The sequence below is a fragment of the Equus przewalskii genome, chromosome 3 (genome assembly GCF_037783145.1).
Source record: "Equus przewalskii isolate Varuska chromosome 3, EquPr2, whole genome shotgun sequence".
In the NCBI taxonomy this organism is placed as follows: domain Eukaryota; kingdom Metazoa; phylum Chordata; class Mammalia; order Perissodactyla; family Equidae; genus Equus; species Equus przewalskii.
This window is the reverse complement of record NC_091833.1, coordinates 112303412-112317834: the sequence shown is the minus strand read 5'-3', so window position 1 is coordinate 112317834 and position 14423 is coordinate 112303412. Positions and strand designations below refer to the sequence as shown.

Genomic DNA, 14423 nt, shown 5'->3' with positions numbered 1-14423 from the left:
ATCCTTCACCGTCTAACCCACCACACTGTTCCCTCGCTCATGTTACTGTTCACTGTCCCGCCACGAGGAGCCTGCCTTCTCCTGGGCAGGGACTTTGTCTCCTTTCTCCCCTGCTGCATCCCACACACCTAGTGCCGTGCCCGGCACAGAGCAGGGGACCAGCCAGCACTTGCTGAGTGTTGAAGGAATAAACACTCCGGCCCCAGTTTCACCTTCTACGTTTTGGGGAGGCAGCCGGGCATCTTCAGATTTTTCCATAACATATGTTGGGTTCTCTCCTGGAAGATTAGTAACCAATAATAATTGTATTAGTTTGCTAGGGCTGCATAGCACAAACTAGTGGCTTTCTTATTTCAATTTCGAATTTCTCAATTCAAATTTCAATAGAAATTTCTTCCCTCACAATTCTGGAGGCCAGAAGTCTGGGATGAAGGTGTTGCCAGGGCCATGCTCGCTCTGAAGGCGCAGGGAAGCACCTGCTCCAGGCATCTCTCCCAGCTTCCGGGAGTCCTAGGCTTTTGCAGCACACCTTCAGAATTCCCATGGTGTTCTCTCTGGGCGCATGTCTGCATGTGTCCCCTTTGTATCAGGCCATCAGTCATGCTGGGTTAGCAGTCCACTCCACTCCAGGATGACCTCATCTTAACTAATTACATCCGCAATGACCCTGTCTCCAAATCAGGCCATGTTCTGAGGTGATGGGGGTGAGAACATCAACATATGAATGTCGTGGGGACACAATTCAGCCCATAACAGTAATTAACATTGAGTACCAGCTCTGTGTGAAGCCCTGTGCATTACTGCACAATTCTCAGGATCACACCTGTTGAAGTATCGATCAGTCATTATCCCCACTTTTCCTAAGACAAAATGGGGGCTCAGAAAGGTTAAGTAACTGGCCTGAGGTCACCCAGCTAGTCAGCGCAGGGCCAGGAGACCACAGAGCCCACACAGTCCACCATTCTGCCTCATTGCCTCTTCCACTCTCTCCCGTAACACGTGACCGATGCAGGGGCTCGAGATGCGGCCGTGAACTCTCAAGCCTTTGATTCTGAAATTGTGGACTCCACTGGGAAGCAGAGGCGACTGGAGGTGGCAGAAACCATGGGATTTTTTTACTTCAACTCTAGGCATAGTCGCTTCCTGACAGCTACAAAAACTCACTGCGAGGAGGAAGGAGCGAGAGTGACGTGAATTCCGTTTCCCCTGATTTGGAAAAGCACAGAGTCTCTGCTCCTCGACGGAATAAGCCTCGTGCTCCACAAGCCGCTGCCCCACGTGGCCCAGATGCTCAGGCTCCCACGGCCCGAATGACCCTCAGTGGAAGTTCACTCCTCAGAGAGTTAATGCTGCACCAAGAAAATCAACTTGGAAAACCAGCTGTTCTGCAAGGTGGCAATTATTGACGGCCGCCCATGCTGACGAGCAATGCTGTGAGCCAAAATGACCTGCAGAACAAATGAAAAAACGTGCCTTTCCCCTCTCCATTTTATGAGGCCCCAAAGCCATTTTAACAGACTGTCAAAATAGGCTTCTCGGTAAGAAGAAAGGAAAAAGTTGGAAAGTCCTTTTTGACAGGCAATTACCTCGCAGAGTTGGGTGAAACAGTATCTATATTTTTGGAAACAAGGTAACAGAAGCTTTGTAAAGGCCAGGGATTTACTGAACACTGACCCCGGCAGGAAGGGCACAGGCACCTTCATGCACTCTGAGTTTCGTTTCCACTATACTGGAAGGTAGTGAATTGGCTTCCTGAGGCTGCTGTAATAGATTACCACAAATTTACTGGCTTAAAGAAACACATATTTATTCTCCCACAGTTCTGGAGGCCAGAAGTCTAAAATTGGTCTCATGAGCAAAAGTCAGTTGTTGGCAGGGCTGTGTTCCTGCTGGAAGCTGCAGGAGGGAATCCATCCGCCTTTACCAGCGTCTGGAGGCTGCCTGCATTCCTGGGCTTGTGGCCCCGTCCCCCGTCTTCAAATCCAACAATTGCCTCCCTCCAGCCTCTGCTTCGGTCAGTACATCTCCTTCTCTGACTCTCTCTTGTGATTTTTCTTGGGCCACCCGGATAATCCAGGATAACCTCCCCATCTCAGGAACCTTAACTGACTCATGTCTGCAAAGCCCCTTTTACCATATGAGGTAACAGTTTCATCCTGCCAGGAATTAGGCCACGGACATTTTGGAGGGCCAGTATTCTGCCTACCACAGGTGGGCATGGTTTTGTCCATTTTACAGACAAGCAAATAAATTCAGAGATGTTGGACAATTTTCCCAAGACCCCTCAGCTGGTAAATGGGTGACTAGGATTTGAGTTCAGAGCCACCAGGCTCTAACGCCAAAACTCTTTCTCCCCCAGCACGTTGTTCCACTCCCAGTCTCATGTTGAATCAACATCATGGTTTTCCAGGGATTGGGGTAAATGCTACCATTTTAAGGACTGTTTCCAATGGACTCTTCTGCATCCCAGCTCTTTGAGAAGATACACTAGGAAGGAGAGCAGGTGACCAGGGACCATGCCCACAGTGTGCCAGGGGCCGGGGACAGGCTGTCCAATGCACTTCACTTCCCTTCACCTGCCTAATTCCTGCTGGCCCTTTAGCTCTTGGCTTCCTGGGCTCCTCCTCCAGGAAGCCCTCTCAGAAGAGCTCATCCCAGGGTTGTACACGGTACACGTCTGTTTCCGAGTCTGTCTTTCTCTCTAGACCATGGCAACGTCACTGGTGACCTCCAGCATGAGCATGATGTGGGTGCCCAAGAGTTGCTTGTGGAACGGAGGAAGGCATGAATGAGTGGATCCACCGCCAGACTAGGAAGCCCGCACTCCCCCGCGGTGGGCCCACATGGGGATTCCCGCCCCTCTGGAATGTACATGATCCCAATGACCGTGATCCACCATGATCCCGACCTGAAGGAGCAGCAGGCAGACTCCGCAGAGGCTGTGACCCTGGTCCTGATTTAGAAGGCCCTCTTAGAGGGCACAGTCACTGACTCCCCTTCCTGGGGTCAGCACTTCCAAGAAACACTTTGTCAAATATTGTCAGCTTTTAATGAAGATAGTCTGCCAGGCAGAGAGAGGAGGCCGGGGGTCGGGGCTCCTGGAGTTGGGGAGGCCGAGGTTAGAAGCGCCACCGCTCCCTCTGCCTGCTCCTCTTCCGAAGGGGGACGATGACCGACCCCTCAGGAGTGGGGTGAGCCTTCATGACACCCATGTCAAGCACTCAGGGTCTTGGGGAGCAGTGGGGGCTCCCCCACTTCCTCAGGCTCTGACTCCACTGGCTGTGTGTCCTGGGCAAGTCACTTCTCTGGGACTTACCTCAACTGTAAAAGACTGTGGAATAAATCCTCTGAAATCGTGCTCTCTGCCAGGACACCCGCACAGTCCCACAGCCTAACTTACAATGGCGGTCAGCGGACCCCACCAGTGGAGGAAGGACAGTCCACAGCCAGCGAGAGCACAGCCCTTGCCGGGCACTGCTCACATCACAAAATGTGTCCTCACTCGTTCAACCCTCACCCTGCAGCAGTGGTCTCCTTATTACAGCAACAGGGAAATCGAGTCACAGGGCTGTTGAGTAATTTACCCCTGGCCACCCGGCTCAAAGGGGACGGAGCTGGGATCAGAATCCAGGCCGTGCAGCTCAGCTGTCCAGGCTCTGAGCCGAGATGCTCAACAAGCCCCACCTCGCAGACAACAGTCAAGGACACCGCTGGGCAGCCAAGTTTTGAAGAAGGATAGTGTGAATTCAGAGAGCCGAGGACCTGCGTACTTTTCCGTATGTATGTTACACTTTAATAAAAAATTTACTGAAATGACAAATAAGGAAAGGGAAAATAATTCTGACATAAAGTTATGCTAACCAAAGCAGGATGAAAATGAGTACATGGAATAGGATTCTTGCTGTGAAAGAATAAAACATACATGTACGCAGAGCAAAGACAAAGGGAGCTTTGGCCAAACTTCCCCGAGTAGCATGATCCGGGAATTTCTTCTTCGTTTCTTTCTACTTTTCTGAATGTTACAAATTTACCCTAATGAGCTCATGTTGATTTCTTATAACAACAAAAAAAATACTTTACCAAAAAACAAACTCTGTAATTTTCCCATCATTTTCATGCCACGCCGACTCTGCCTTTCTGTTGATCAATGCAAAACAACTAATCACGACTGGATAGGGTCTGCACCTTGAGACAAGAATTTTGTGAAATCTCCAGATGGTGAACCATTGACATATTTTCCCTCTGACAAGAAACACTGCAGCGGAAGGGGAAGGAGACAACGTCGGTCCCCCGCATGTTTTATGGCATCCATTTTTAAAAGCGTCTTGTTAGCAGACCCCATTAAGAGCAAGGAGTGACATAAAGCGTTCTGTTGAAAATGGGTCAGAAAAGCCACTGGAAGCCTCTGCGGGTTTGCACCAGTATCCATCCTGTTAGTACAAAGCAGCGAGCAAGAGCGGAAAGAAATGAGCCCATCCCTCAAGGTCAGGGAACGCTACTCTGACCCAACCCTCTTCTCTTTCCTTTGGAAAAGAACCCCATCGTGTACTTTGTACCCAAAATGTGAGGCACAGACTGCACACCCACAAGGTAGAAGAGACATGAACATCCCATCAAGAGAGAAACTGAAGCTCAGAGAGGTTGAGAGCATTGTCCAACATCACACAGCCAACAAGTTCCAGAGCCAAGATTCAAATCCAGTTTGGTCTGATTCCAAAACTGTGCAATTTCTGCTAGATTCTGAAGTCCCCTAACTCCCCCGCCCCAAATGTTTATTTTGCATATTGGAGGTCGAGAAGGAGGGATGAGCTCCATGTCTTCTTTTGGACATTTTTGCTTATTGTTAAAGTCACGCTGTCTATCACACCGATCAACTGGAACGTCCTTTCTCCTTTGCTTTGTCTTGCAAACTCCTACATGGGGTTTGGGGTGGGAAGATGACAGCTAGTGGTTCTGAAACGGTTTTAAAGTCATGTCAACAGACATTAGGCTCATGGGGACTCTGATCTGCACTCCCGGGGGATGCGGCCCCCCGCACAGGGTGCTCATCACATTGCATCATTTGTGACTAGGGGAGAGTTCAAAGGAGGGACCCAGCTGTTAAAAGGAAGACACAGGGAAGTAAAATATAAATAAGAATATGCTCTAGATGGGTGAAACGTCAGTGATGGACTTCACGATAAACTCCTAAAATTCAGACGCCTGCCCAGTGATGGAGGGCAGGCTCCTTTAAAGGCGAGCCTGTTTGTTGCCTGTGCGTCCGTGTGTCACCCCACTGCCGCCCCCCACCTCCCCTGTGCTGTTGACCCCCCTGCGATGTTCTCAGGAACGACACTCAGTTTACTCACAGAGAAGACCGCGGCCAAAATCTCGATGCCGCCCGTGCTCAGGGTGATGTACGGGATCTTTTCCGGAGGGATCCCAGCTTTTCCAAAGATACTGTTGGTGTAGAACCAGATCTATAACGCAGGAAAGGAAGAGAAGGAGGAGGGTCAGGAAAAGGCATCCATTTCCTAAACTAAATTCAGGTACAAGGTGGTCTCTGAGAGTCACTGCTAAATCCGCGGTCGCAAGGTGGAGCTGTGTGGCGTGGCCCACTACTTGTTTTCTCCCTTCTCCCACATTTTCCCGTTCTTCATTACTAATAAAACTCCTACAGTACTGGGAGTGACGTGTGCTCTGCAAAATGTGGCAATGAAATACAAACAGAAGTGGTGGTGGGGCTTCCACAAAGTCTCCTTAAAACGAGCTCTTCATCAAGAAGGTGTGATCCCATTTTTCTACCCTTTCTGCTGTCTGCTGTCAGGATGGTGAATGTGATGGCTGGAGCTTCAGCAGCTCTCTTGGATCACTAGGTGACCACAAGACAGCACTGCTGCTGACACCCATGGTAACTCTGTGAGAATTAGAAAAGGTCCCTGCTCCACAAGACACTTTGTCATCCACTGGAAAACTGCCATAATAAATCTACAATGGATACAATGTGCATGATGCTCTTGAGAGTTGTGCAATGCACAACCTGCATGATATACAGAGAGCACCTGCTGTAGGATGGAAGCCACCTGCTCAGAAGCTGGAACAGGCAGTTAGAAGAAGCCTGTATTCTTACTCACTAGAGTGATTCTTTAATTTATTATCCAAACCTGGGCACTTTCAAGAGTGTTAATAATTATTCCAGGACAACAGGACTAAACAGGGACTGCCCTGGACCAAGCAGGAAGTGTGGCCCTGGGGCTGCTCTGCCAGCCTCCCAGTTCCCCTCACGGGAGAGAGAAAACTATTTTCATTTAGGTCACTGTTGAAATCCCTGCCACATGAGGCCAAACCTGACCCTAACAGCCACTCGCAGGGCATCACCATCACGGCTGTGGAGTCCTGAGCCCCGGCTCCATCCAGGTCTGGCTGCAGGGCCTCCGTTCACCCCACCTGCTGGGATTCCTTGTCCTCTGGTGTCGGGACCTGGGTAAGAACTGCCACTGCTCATTATTTACTTAAAGTCTTGGATCAATAGGCTGGACACAAATCACTTGTTTTCTTGCAATCCCAGCCATTTCCTCAGAAAGCAAGAGCTTGCTGAATGATAGGAAAGCATGCTGTTCTTATATATGTAGTCTGACGGGAGACCCACTGCCTCGAAGGGCCTCGGAAGCATCATAAACGGGTCATTATTACGCGGAAACGTCCGAGCTCGCGGCTCGTGCCCGTGGGCTGACTGTGGCTGGGAGCGCTCTTCCCACGTGGCTCTTACTGCCTTTCAGGAGAAAGCTCTTGTGTCTACAAATTTGTCTTGTCACCAGCATTTGTCAGCAAAGTTTGTCCTGCGCTGGGGGAGAACATCTAATCTAGGACCTCCTTGGATCTACAGGTGATTTATTTTGTAGGGAGGCGAGTAATTATTTGTAAAGTGATGGGCGTCCTACAGACTCCAGCGCGACGGCTGCTGGGACGGCTCCGAGCCCGCGCGCACCGACGCGGCTGTCGGCAAACACGGGTTTTACCGTCCACACACAGCAAAGGCCCTCCTGTCCTGCGTCTGCCTCTCACCTGAGTGAGCTGAGAAAATAGAATCTTAGACTCCATCTTTGCTGTCGCATCCAGAGAGTAAAGCAGTGGCTTCTGATAAATTCATTGATTCCTACAGCTCTCAGGGCTGTGACAGAAGCTAAAATTATTCCAAAAAGCCTCAGTCTGAACTCAATTTGTTTATATATGTATATATAATAATATATATTTTATATATAAAATATATATTATTTTTGCTTATGTATTATTTAATATAATATATAATTATTTAATATAATATTATTATATATATGTTTATTATATATAATATATAAATATATATATTATTTAATATAATATATATATTTTGCTTATATATTTTTTTTGCTTGAGGAAGATTTGCCCTGAGCTAACATCTGTGCCAATCTTCCTCTATTTTGTATGTGGGATGCCACCACAGCATGGCTGACGAGTGGAGGAGGTCCACACCTGGGATCAGCACCCCCAGACCTGGGCCACCCAAGCGGAGTGCACTTAACCACTAGGCCATCGGGCCAGCCCCATAATCTGCCCCCTTTTGAAGGTAATTGTGGTCCCCAGCACATCTTCAGGGATGGATCAGAGGAGCTTAAATGCCTTTCTTAATCTTCATCCCAATTCATTGATTCCAATAGCCCAGGGTCTCTGCAGGCCCTTTCCATGGCCCAGGCTGCCCAGCCGCCACCTGTGCACACGTGGCCCTGACGTCTGTGTTATGCCCAGCCTCGGTGCGGAGCCCCACGCCCTGACCTGCTCATGTTCCAGAGGCTTCACAGCCTCTGCTCCTCCCCTGGAAGCTGCACTCCGGCTTCAAGCGTGGTGCTCCCTCCCAGTTCCTCGCATCCCCTCCACCCCTCTTCCTCCCTGCTTTCAATTCTCTCCGTAGCAAGGCTGCCTTGGGCACACCTGAAGGGTTTAAAGGTTAGTGAAGAGTCATCGAGCCTAAAATTACACGCTCCTCAGGGATAGTTATGAAAGCAGCTCTGCAGTCATCTCACACTTAAAAGCATTTACCCAGCCGTGGGCAGAAATTGGCCCTTCAGACCCTCTCCCCGAGTCCAGAGCTTGCAGGGAGGACCTGCTGGGCTGGCCCTGTCCCCAGGGGGAAGGCCTGTCCATCACACAAACTGCCAGTCTCATTCTCTTGCCTCTGTGAAGCCATTTCCGACTCCCGGCATCATCGTACAGAGCAGGAAGGCAACCGCCTCGGCCTCTGCTCCCGCTGAGGTTTATTAGATGCGGCAGTTTGAGGGCGGCGGACAGCCGAAGCACCAGGAAATCTGGAGTGTGTCCCGCGGGGCCCTGGCCATGGAGCGTGCTCTGCGTTGACCTTGTCCGAGACACAACGGGGCTCTCGACCGTCTCCTCCCCCGGAGGCGGAGGATGGAGAGGAAGGAGCAGCAGTTCTGGAGGGCTGCCCACCCGACCCCACCCCACCCCCAGCACTGCCTCTCGTGAGCTGGGGGCCTGTGACTTATCGGCTTTGAGCATCCGTTCTCTAAAAGAAAGCGAGACTACTCTGTCTCTCAGGGTTGTTGTAAAAATTTTTCAAATGATGAGGTAAAACATCCTTTATACAGCTGGTGCATAATGAACGGTGAGTGTCATTCTAGAAGATTTCCCTCTCTCTGCGGAGACGCGGATGCTCCTTGGTAAAGAACACGGACAGTCGCGCACGGGCCGGGGAGGAAGCGCGTCTGCATTAGCTTCTCAGAGGCCGGCTCCTCCTTCTAGGGTGGGCCTTGAGGGACCTGCAGCGGGCAGCTGGGAGGGGGGCAAGGGAGAGGGTTTGGGCCTTCTCCACTCCCCGCCTCTAACGCCCTGAAGCCCTCGTTCTCAGCTCACCACACAGTGCTTTGGAGACAAAGCATAAAGTGCATAACCGTTTTCCACCCTCAGCAGCTTGCGAAGGTGCCACTGCCGGAGGGTCAGCGAGACCACATGCAGCCGGTAACGCCCCAGCGGTGGGGACCTGGCTGTCGGCCTCCTGGGCCTGGCTCTTCCCACTGCCGCACAGGCTGGGCTGCGGCTGTGAGCCCAGCACACCGACCTGAGATTCCTCTTCTCTCCGTTGCTCCACCTCGCGTCCCATACATGCCCATGGCCTTGACTGCACGGCCTTCGACTGAGAAATGCCTTCCAAACTCTCTCTGGCTGAGCTTCAGGAGCAACAGAACACCTGATCTCCCTTTGCCCAGAACCAGGTGACAGGGACAGAGAGTATGACTTGGTACCCGCTTGCAGGATGTGGTGAGCAGCACAGTGGTTCCCCCAAAGACGTCCACGGCCTCACCCCAGGAACCCATGAAAGCACTGCATTACATGGCAGCAGGGACTTTGGGCAAGTCAAGGGTCTTGAGATCGGCAGGTATCCTGGGTTACCCAGGTGAGCTAGAAATGTAATCACAGGGGTCCTTATAGGAGGCAGGTAGGAGGGTCAGGGGTCAGAGGTCAGAGAGAGAAGATGTAAGGATGGAAGCGGAGGTCAGAGGGAGAGGGGGAGTTGTAAACACAGAGGTGGTGCCCACAAACGGACGGTGGGGCACAGGCCCTATTCTGAAGTATAGAAGACAGGAAAGCTTATCATTTATTAAACACTGTGTCCCAGGAAATGTGCCCACGCTTCCTCCACTGTCAGGCGGGGACCTGCTTTCCCTTCACTTCCTGTTGCCATTTGGGGAACACGCCTCTCTCTCAGCCCAAGGGACAAGGGACCACATAAGGGATAAGGGATAAGGCCTTCGGAAGGAGGAGCTTTGTGTGCTCACTGGCGCCCCTGCTGGGCTCTCTGTGCACCTGCCTCCCGCAGGAAGCTCGTGTCCCCTCTGCTCTCTCCATGCAGGGAGGGACCTGCCCGGGGCGGGTGGGCCTTGGGTCCCTTCCTTCTGTTGCGGCTGGGTCTGGGACGGCGCCTCAAATCTGGGAGTGCAGAATTAACCACAATTTCTGAAGTCACATCCTCTAATCCAGGCCCACTCAGCATACAGCTGACATTTTTCTCTCCGCCTATCTGATTCCTGTGTCCATCTCTAACCTGCTCTGAATTTCAGAGGAGAGGAAAGGGAGCTCACATATCGTACCTCCCCAGACCCATCACCTACATGACCTAATTTCATCCTCACCACAGCCCAGTGAGGTCGATATCGTTGCCCCCATTTAACAGACGAGAAAACGGAGGCTGGGCCAGGTGAGGGCTGGGATGTCAGCTCAGGTCACTCCAGTCCTTTCTGCTGCCTCTGGGGGAGAGGGCATCTGATTTCCCTCCTAAGATGGAATGAGGCGGGTGTTAAATCGGGTGGAGTCACTCTGGGAGGTGGATGGAGCAGAGGGCATCAGGGGAAAGGAAAATGATGGACCCCTGAAGAAGAGCAAGACCTTCTCCCCTGAGGGAGGGGCCCCACGCTTCTGACAGCGCCTCAAAGCCTGCACCCTGGTCCTCGGCGGAGCGGCCTCATCCACCACCCCAAGCACACGTCACCCCTCATTCTCATCAGGCCTCGCTTCGACCCGGCAACGGAGGTGCAGGGTGAGCTGACTCTCCCTGCCTTGCTCAGCGGGACCAGCGGAGGCCTCGATTCAGCGGCATGCCCCCCCCAAACCAGGACCCACAAACCACTCGGGGGCCCTCTTCAGGGCTAGCTGGGCTTGTGACTCAGCCCCTAACGTGGCTGATTTCCCAGGTCAGGCAACTTCAAATCTAAAGTCCCCTTTTTGTGAGCTGCTATTGTTTGGAAAGGTGGGAGGCTGTGAGAGGACAGAACAGGTGGTCTCCTGGCTGTCGCCACTAGTGGTGAAGACCTGGACTCGGGCCTCAGCCTCCCGACCTCGCCTCACATCCTGAAAGTGAGCATGAAGAGCTGGATGGCGGATCCAGGGTGCCCGACTCTTGGTGCTCCATGAAGGGCTCCCTTCTCTGCCCCTTGCTCTTTGATGTCATGAAAATCCAGAAAGATAGAAAGTAAGCCCGCAAATGTTGAGTGAGAAAATCCCAGCTTTTAACAACTTTTCTAGGCGTGCTGGATTCCTCGGTCTTTCTGCTCCTCTCATAGGTAAGAACACAGCCACACCCTGCACAGCCCTTCCCCTCTGTACCCCACTCCTTGCCTCCTTTGAGTCATGTCCCCATTTTACGTCTTAGTGATTGAGGTCAGAGGGTTAAGTGCCAGAGGGTTACATGGGTGGGAGGTTGGAGGACGTGGGCTGGACCCCAGGCCGCCTTGTGGTCCCAGGGCAGCCCTCTTTCTACAAGATGATAGCTAAGATTATCCAGCACCACCTATGTGGCTGGCGCTGTGCTGAGAGCTTTAGACGCATCCTTTCATCCACCCTCACCACCATCATATGAGGTGGGTACCACCTCACTGCTGGGGAAACTGAGGCACGGAGCCGTTATGGCAACTTGCCCCGTAACTCGCAAGTTCAATGCTGGGAGTTGAACACACACAGCTGACTCCAGGACTTGTGCTCCGGACCACGACTCTAGGGCGGCCACACGGACGGTCTCCATTCAGCATCCTCTCCATCCGCGAGGACACAGCAGGTTCCTTCAGTGAGATGTCTTGGTTATTAGGGAAACAGAACATTTTTAGTTCTTCATTTGAGTTAGGAAGTGATTTGGGGAGGAACTTCAAAACGAAAGCTATCTATAATGCTTCCGAACTTGCGATTAGAAGTTTTGTGCAAAACACGATTTGGGCTGCAGAATTCCTAACAATGGTTTGACAGATGAGATGGATCTTCATGCAGTTCCAGGCCAGCAAAGGGGGAAGGTGTCATGTTCTGCCACAAGCCTGTCTAAGGTTTTCTTGTCTCCCCCCAACCCTTCCGTTCAACTGTCTATGGAGTGGTCTGCTAGGCGCTGGGGTTCAGTGGGAACAATATGCACGTCCTCATCCTCATAGCCCAGGTCTAGCAGGGAAGGGAGGCGTCACGCGACAACTAGTAAAGGACTCGAGGGACACACCAGCGACCCAGGGACGCTGTGATGCTGGTGCACCCAGCACGTGGACAAAAACTGGCAGCAGACAAACGCGTCTGAGCATCCATAACAGACGTTCCCAGGCCCACACGGCTCACTCACAGCCTGCACCCTGCTCCACTCTTGTTTGATAGCTATTTCTAACAAGCTTGGGTGTCTTGGTTCCCAACCAAGACTGCATGTCTGAGCAGCCGAGTTTGAAAATGTGTGGCATCGAGGGAGAAGAAAACAATGCTGATCACGGCAAGCGGGGAGGGAGATCGAGCACAAGCCCGGAAGTTACCATCTGTGAACTAGTCCATGCACATAGCTTCACATAGTCCAGCTGTGCAAACTGAGTATTAGTATCATCCCCATTTTTCATAACAGGAGACTGAGGCCCAGAGAAGTCAGGATGATTGGCTTCCTCTGTTCAGAAGGAAAGAATCCAGGGGAAGGAAGGGCAGTCTGAAGTCAGTAAGTACCACCATAATTCCAGAAGATTCAGGAAGGTTCAAGAAAACTGTGCTTCCCTGTACAGGCTTTGACAATTGGTACTGATCCAATTATCAACCCCAGGACTGGTAGAAACAGCGCTTCCCTACCCGCTTGTTCTTCTCACTTCCTACTCCTTCTTTCCTCAAACGTCCAGGGGCCTGCCATGTGTCCTGCACGGCTCTGGGAGCTACAGACACAGGGCCATGAGACGGGGCCTGCATTCCTGAGGATGGTCAGTGAGGGGAGCAGCATCCGGGGTGTGGGAGCCGCTGTGGCCCAGGGAAGGGACGGACTCTGCGACGAGCAAGCTCCTGCTCGCGGGGGAGAGATTGAACGTTTGCGTGAAAGCCCTGTTTTCATGCAGAGGACAAAGTGCTCAAGAGGAAGGCAGCTGGGTCGATCAGTCATTTTAAGTGACAGGTCTAATTTTAGAGAAGGGAATTTGAAAGCTATTGTCAGAAGAGGAAGAAAACAATCCAACACTGAAAATGAATTTAGAAACAACCAAATATTGTTAAATCCAACTTAAGTTGATTTCTAAAGTATGTGAAAACCACTCATTGACGCTTCAGCCAAAACTCACGGAGCAATATGTGATGTGTGTTTAATACAGTGATTCTCAACCCAGGGCAAGCTGGCGTGCCTAGAGACGCTTTTCGCTGTCACAACTGGCGGGGTGGGCTATGTCATCTAGTGGGGGGAGGCCAGGGATGCTGCAAAACATCCTACAGTGCACAGGACGGCCCCCAGGACAGAGAAGTTTCCAGCCCCAAATGAGCATGATGCTGAGCCTGAAAAACACTGGTTTGGGACAAGGCACCTGAGTCTTAGAGATGGGCTGGCCAAGCCCAGCAGGGCACCTGGTGCCAGGGGGTGTGGGTCTGACAGCACAGGCACCGCTTGCTCTGACCTTGAGGAAGTCCTTGGCCCTCAGAAGCCTCAGTTTCTTCATCTAGAAAATGGGGACAGCACCACCTACCCTGCAGGACATTTGGGGCCAGAAGAAGGTGGTGCATGGCGAGATGCCTAGCAAATTTACAACTGTCTCAAACTATAGGCCATGTACCCCAAAATAATTTCTGGTAAAACCGAGGCCACAAAGCAAGTTTTAAAGCTTTTCACCTGTGTCAGACAGCTCTCTTGCGTGGTCTCATGAATTATTTGGATTAAAAGGCGGTGGTGCAGAGGTAGAGCCTGGACTGAACCACGGGACAGCTGCACTGTGATGCTGGCATTTGCCACAACCAGTGTTTGTCCCTTCCTGTGTAAAACAGAAAACATAAGACGTGTCCCATTGGCTCCCTAGGGATAGCCAGGGGATACAGCCCAGTGACACACATGGGGATGCTCTGAGGGGGTGTTGGGGGAACCTCCCAGCTTGGGGCTTAAGCATCCAGACCTCCTGGCCAAATGGCTGGGGCTCAAATCCCTTTTCCACCATTCCTAGCTGTGTGACCTTGGGCAAGTCTCTCAAGGTCTCTGTGCCTAGCCATGGTGCCTGATTCATAGGGCTGCCATGGGGACAGATCCTGGCTCAAGCTAAGCCCTAAATAAGTGTGTGCTTGATTATTATTACAGCCGAGGAGACAGAGGCTGGCTGAGGGAAAGCGACTGGCCCAGGTTTCTCACTGAACATCTGCGGTCACGGCGAGACAGGAAGCCAGGCCTCCGGATCTTGTTCCAGAGCCTTTTGCTCTGTGTCAAGTTAAGCACGCCAAGCTGGAAGTACTACTCCTTTAAGTACTCTTGACTTAAAGATTAAAAATAATCCTCAACAAACTAAGAATAGAAAGAAATTACCTCAACATAATAAAGGCCACACATGATAAGCCCACAGCTAACATCATACTCAACGGGGAAAAACTAAAAGCTTTTCCTCTAAGATCAGGAACAGGGGAAAGCTACTCCGTGTTCATGAACAGGAAGA

General features: G+C 51.5%; 1 protein-coding gene across 14 annotated transcripts in view; it reads right to left on the bottom strand.

Moving 5' to 3' along the window:
- SLC2A9 (solute carrier family 2 member 9) overlaps nucleotides 1–14423 on the bottom strand; it is a 225984-nt gene that overhangs the window by 69906 nt on the left and 141655 nt on the right. For 13 of the 14 annotated variants that reach the window (XR_011538319.1, XR_011538320.1, XR_011538321.1 and 10 more), the window contains one exon: nucleotides 5349–5459. Coding sequence is in view for 10 of the 14 variants with exons in the window: in XM_070613243.1 (XP_070469344.1) it covers nucleotides 5349–5459 (111 nt within the window). In the remaining 4 variants the exon portion in view is untranslated. Of the gene's footprint in view, nucleotides 1–3770; nucleotides 4914–5348; nucleotides 5460–14423 lie in introns of those variants that run through there. The other variant, XM_008518816.2, reaches the window with a different exon arrangement.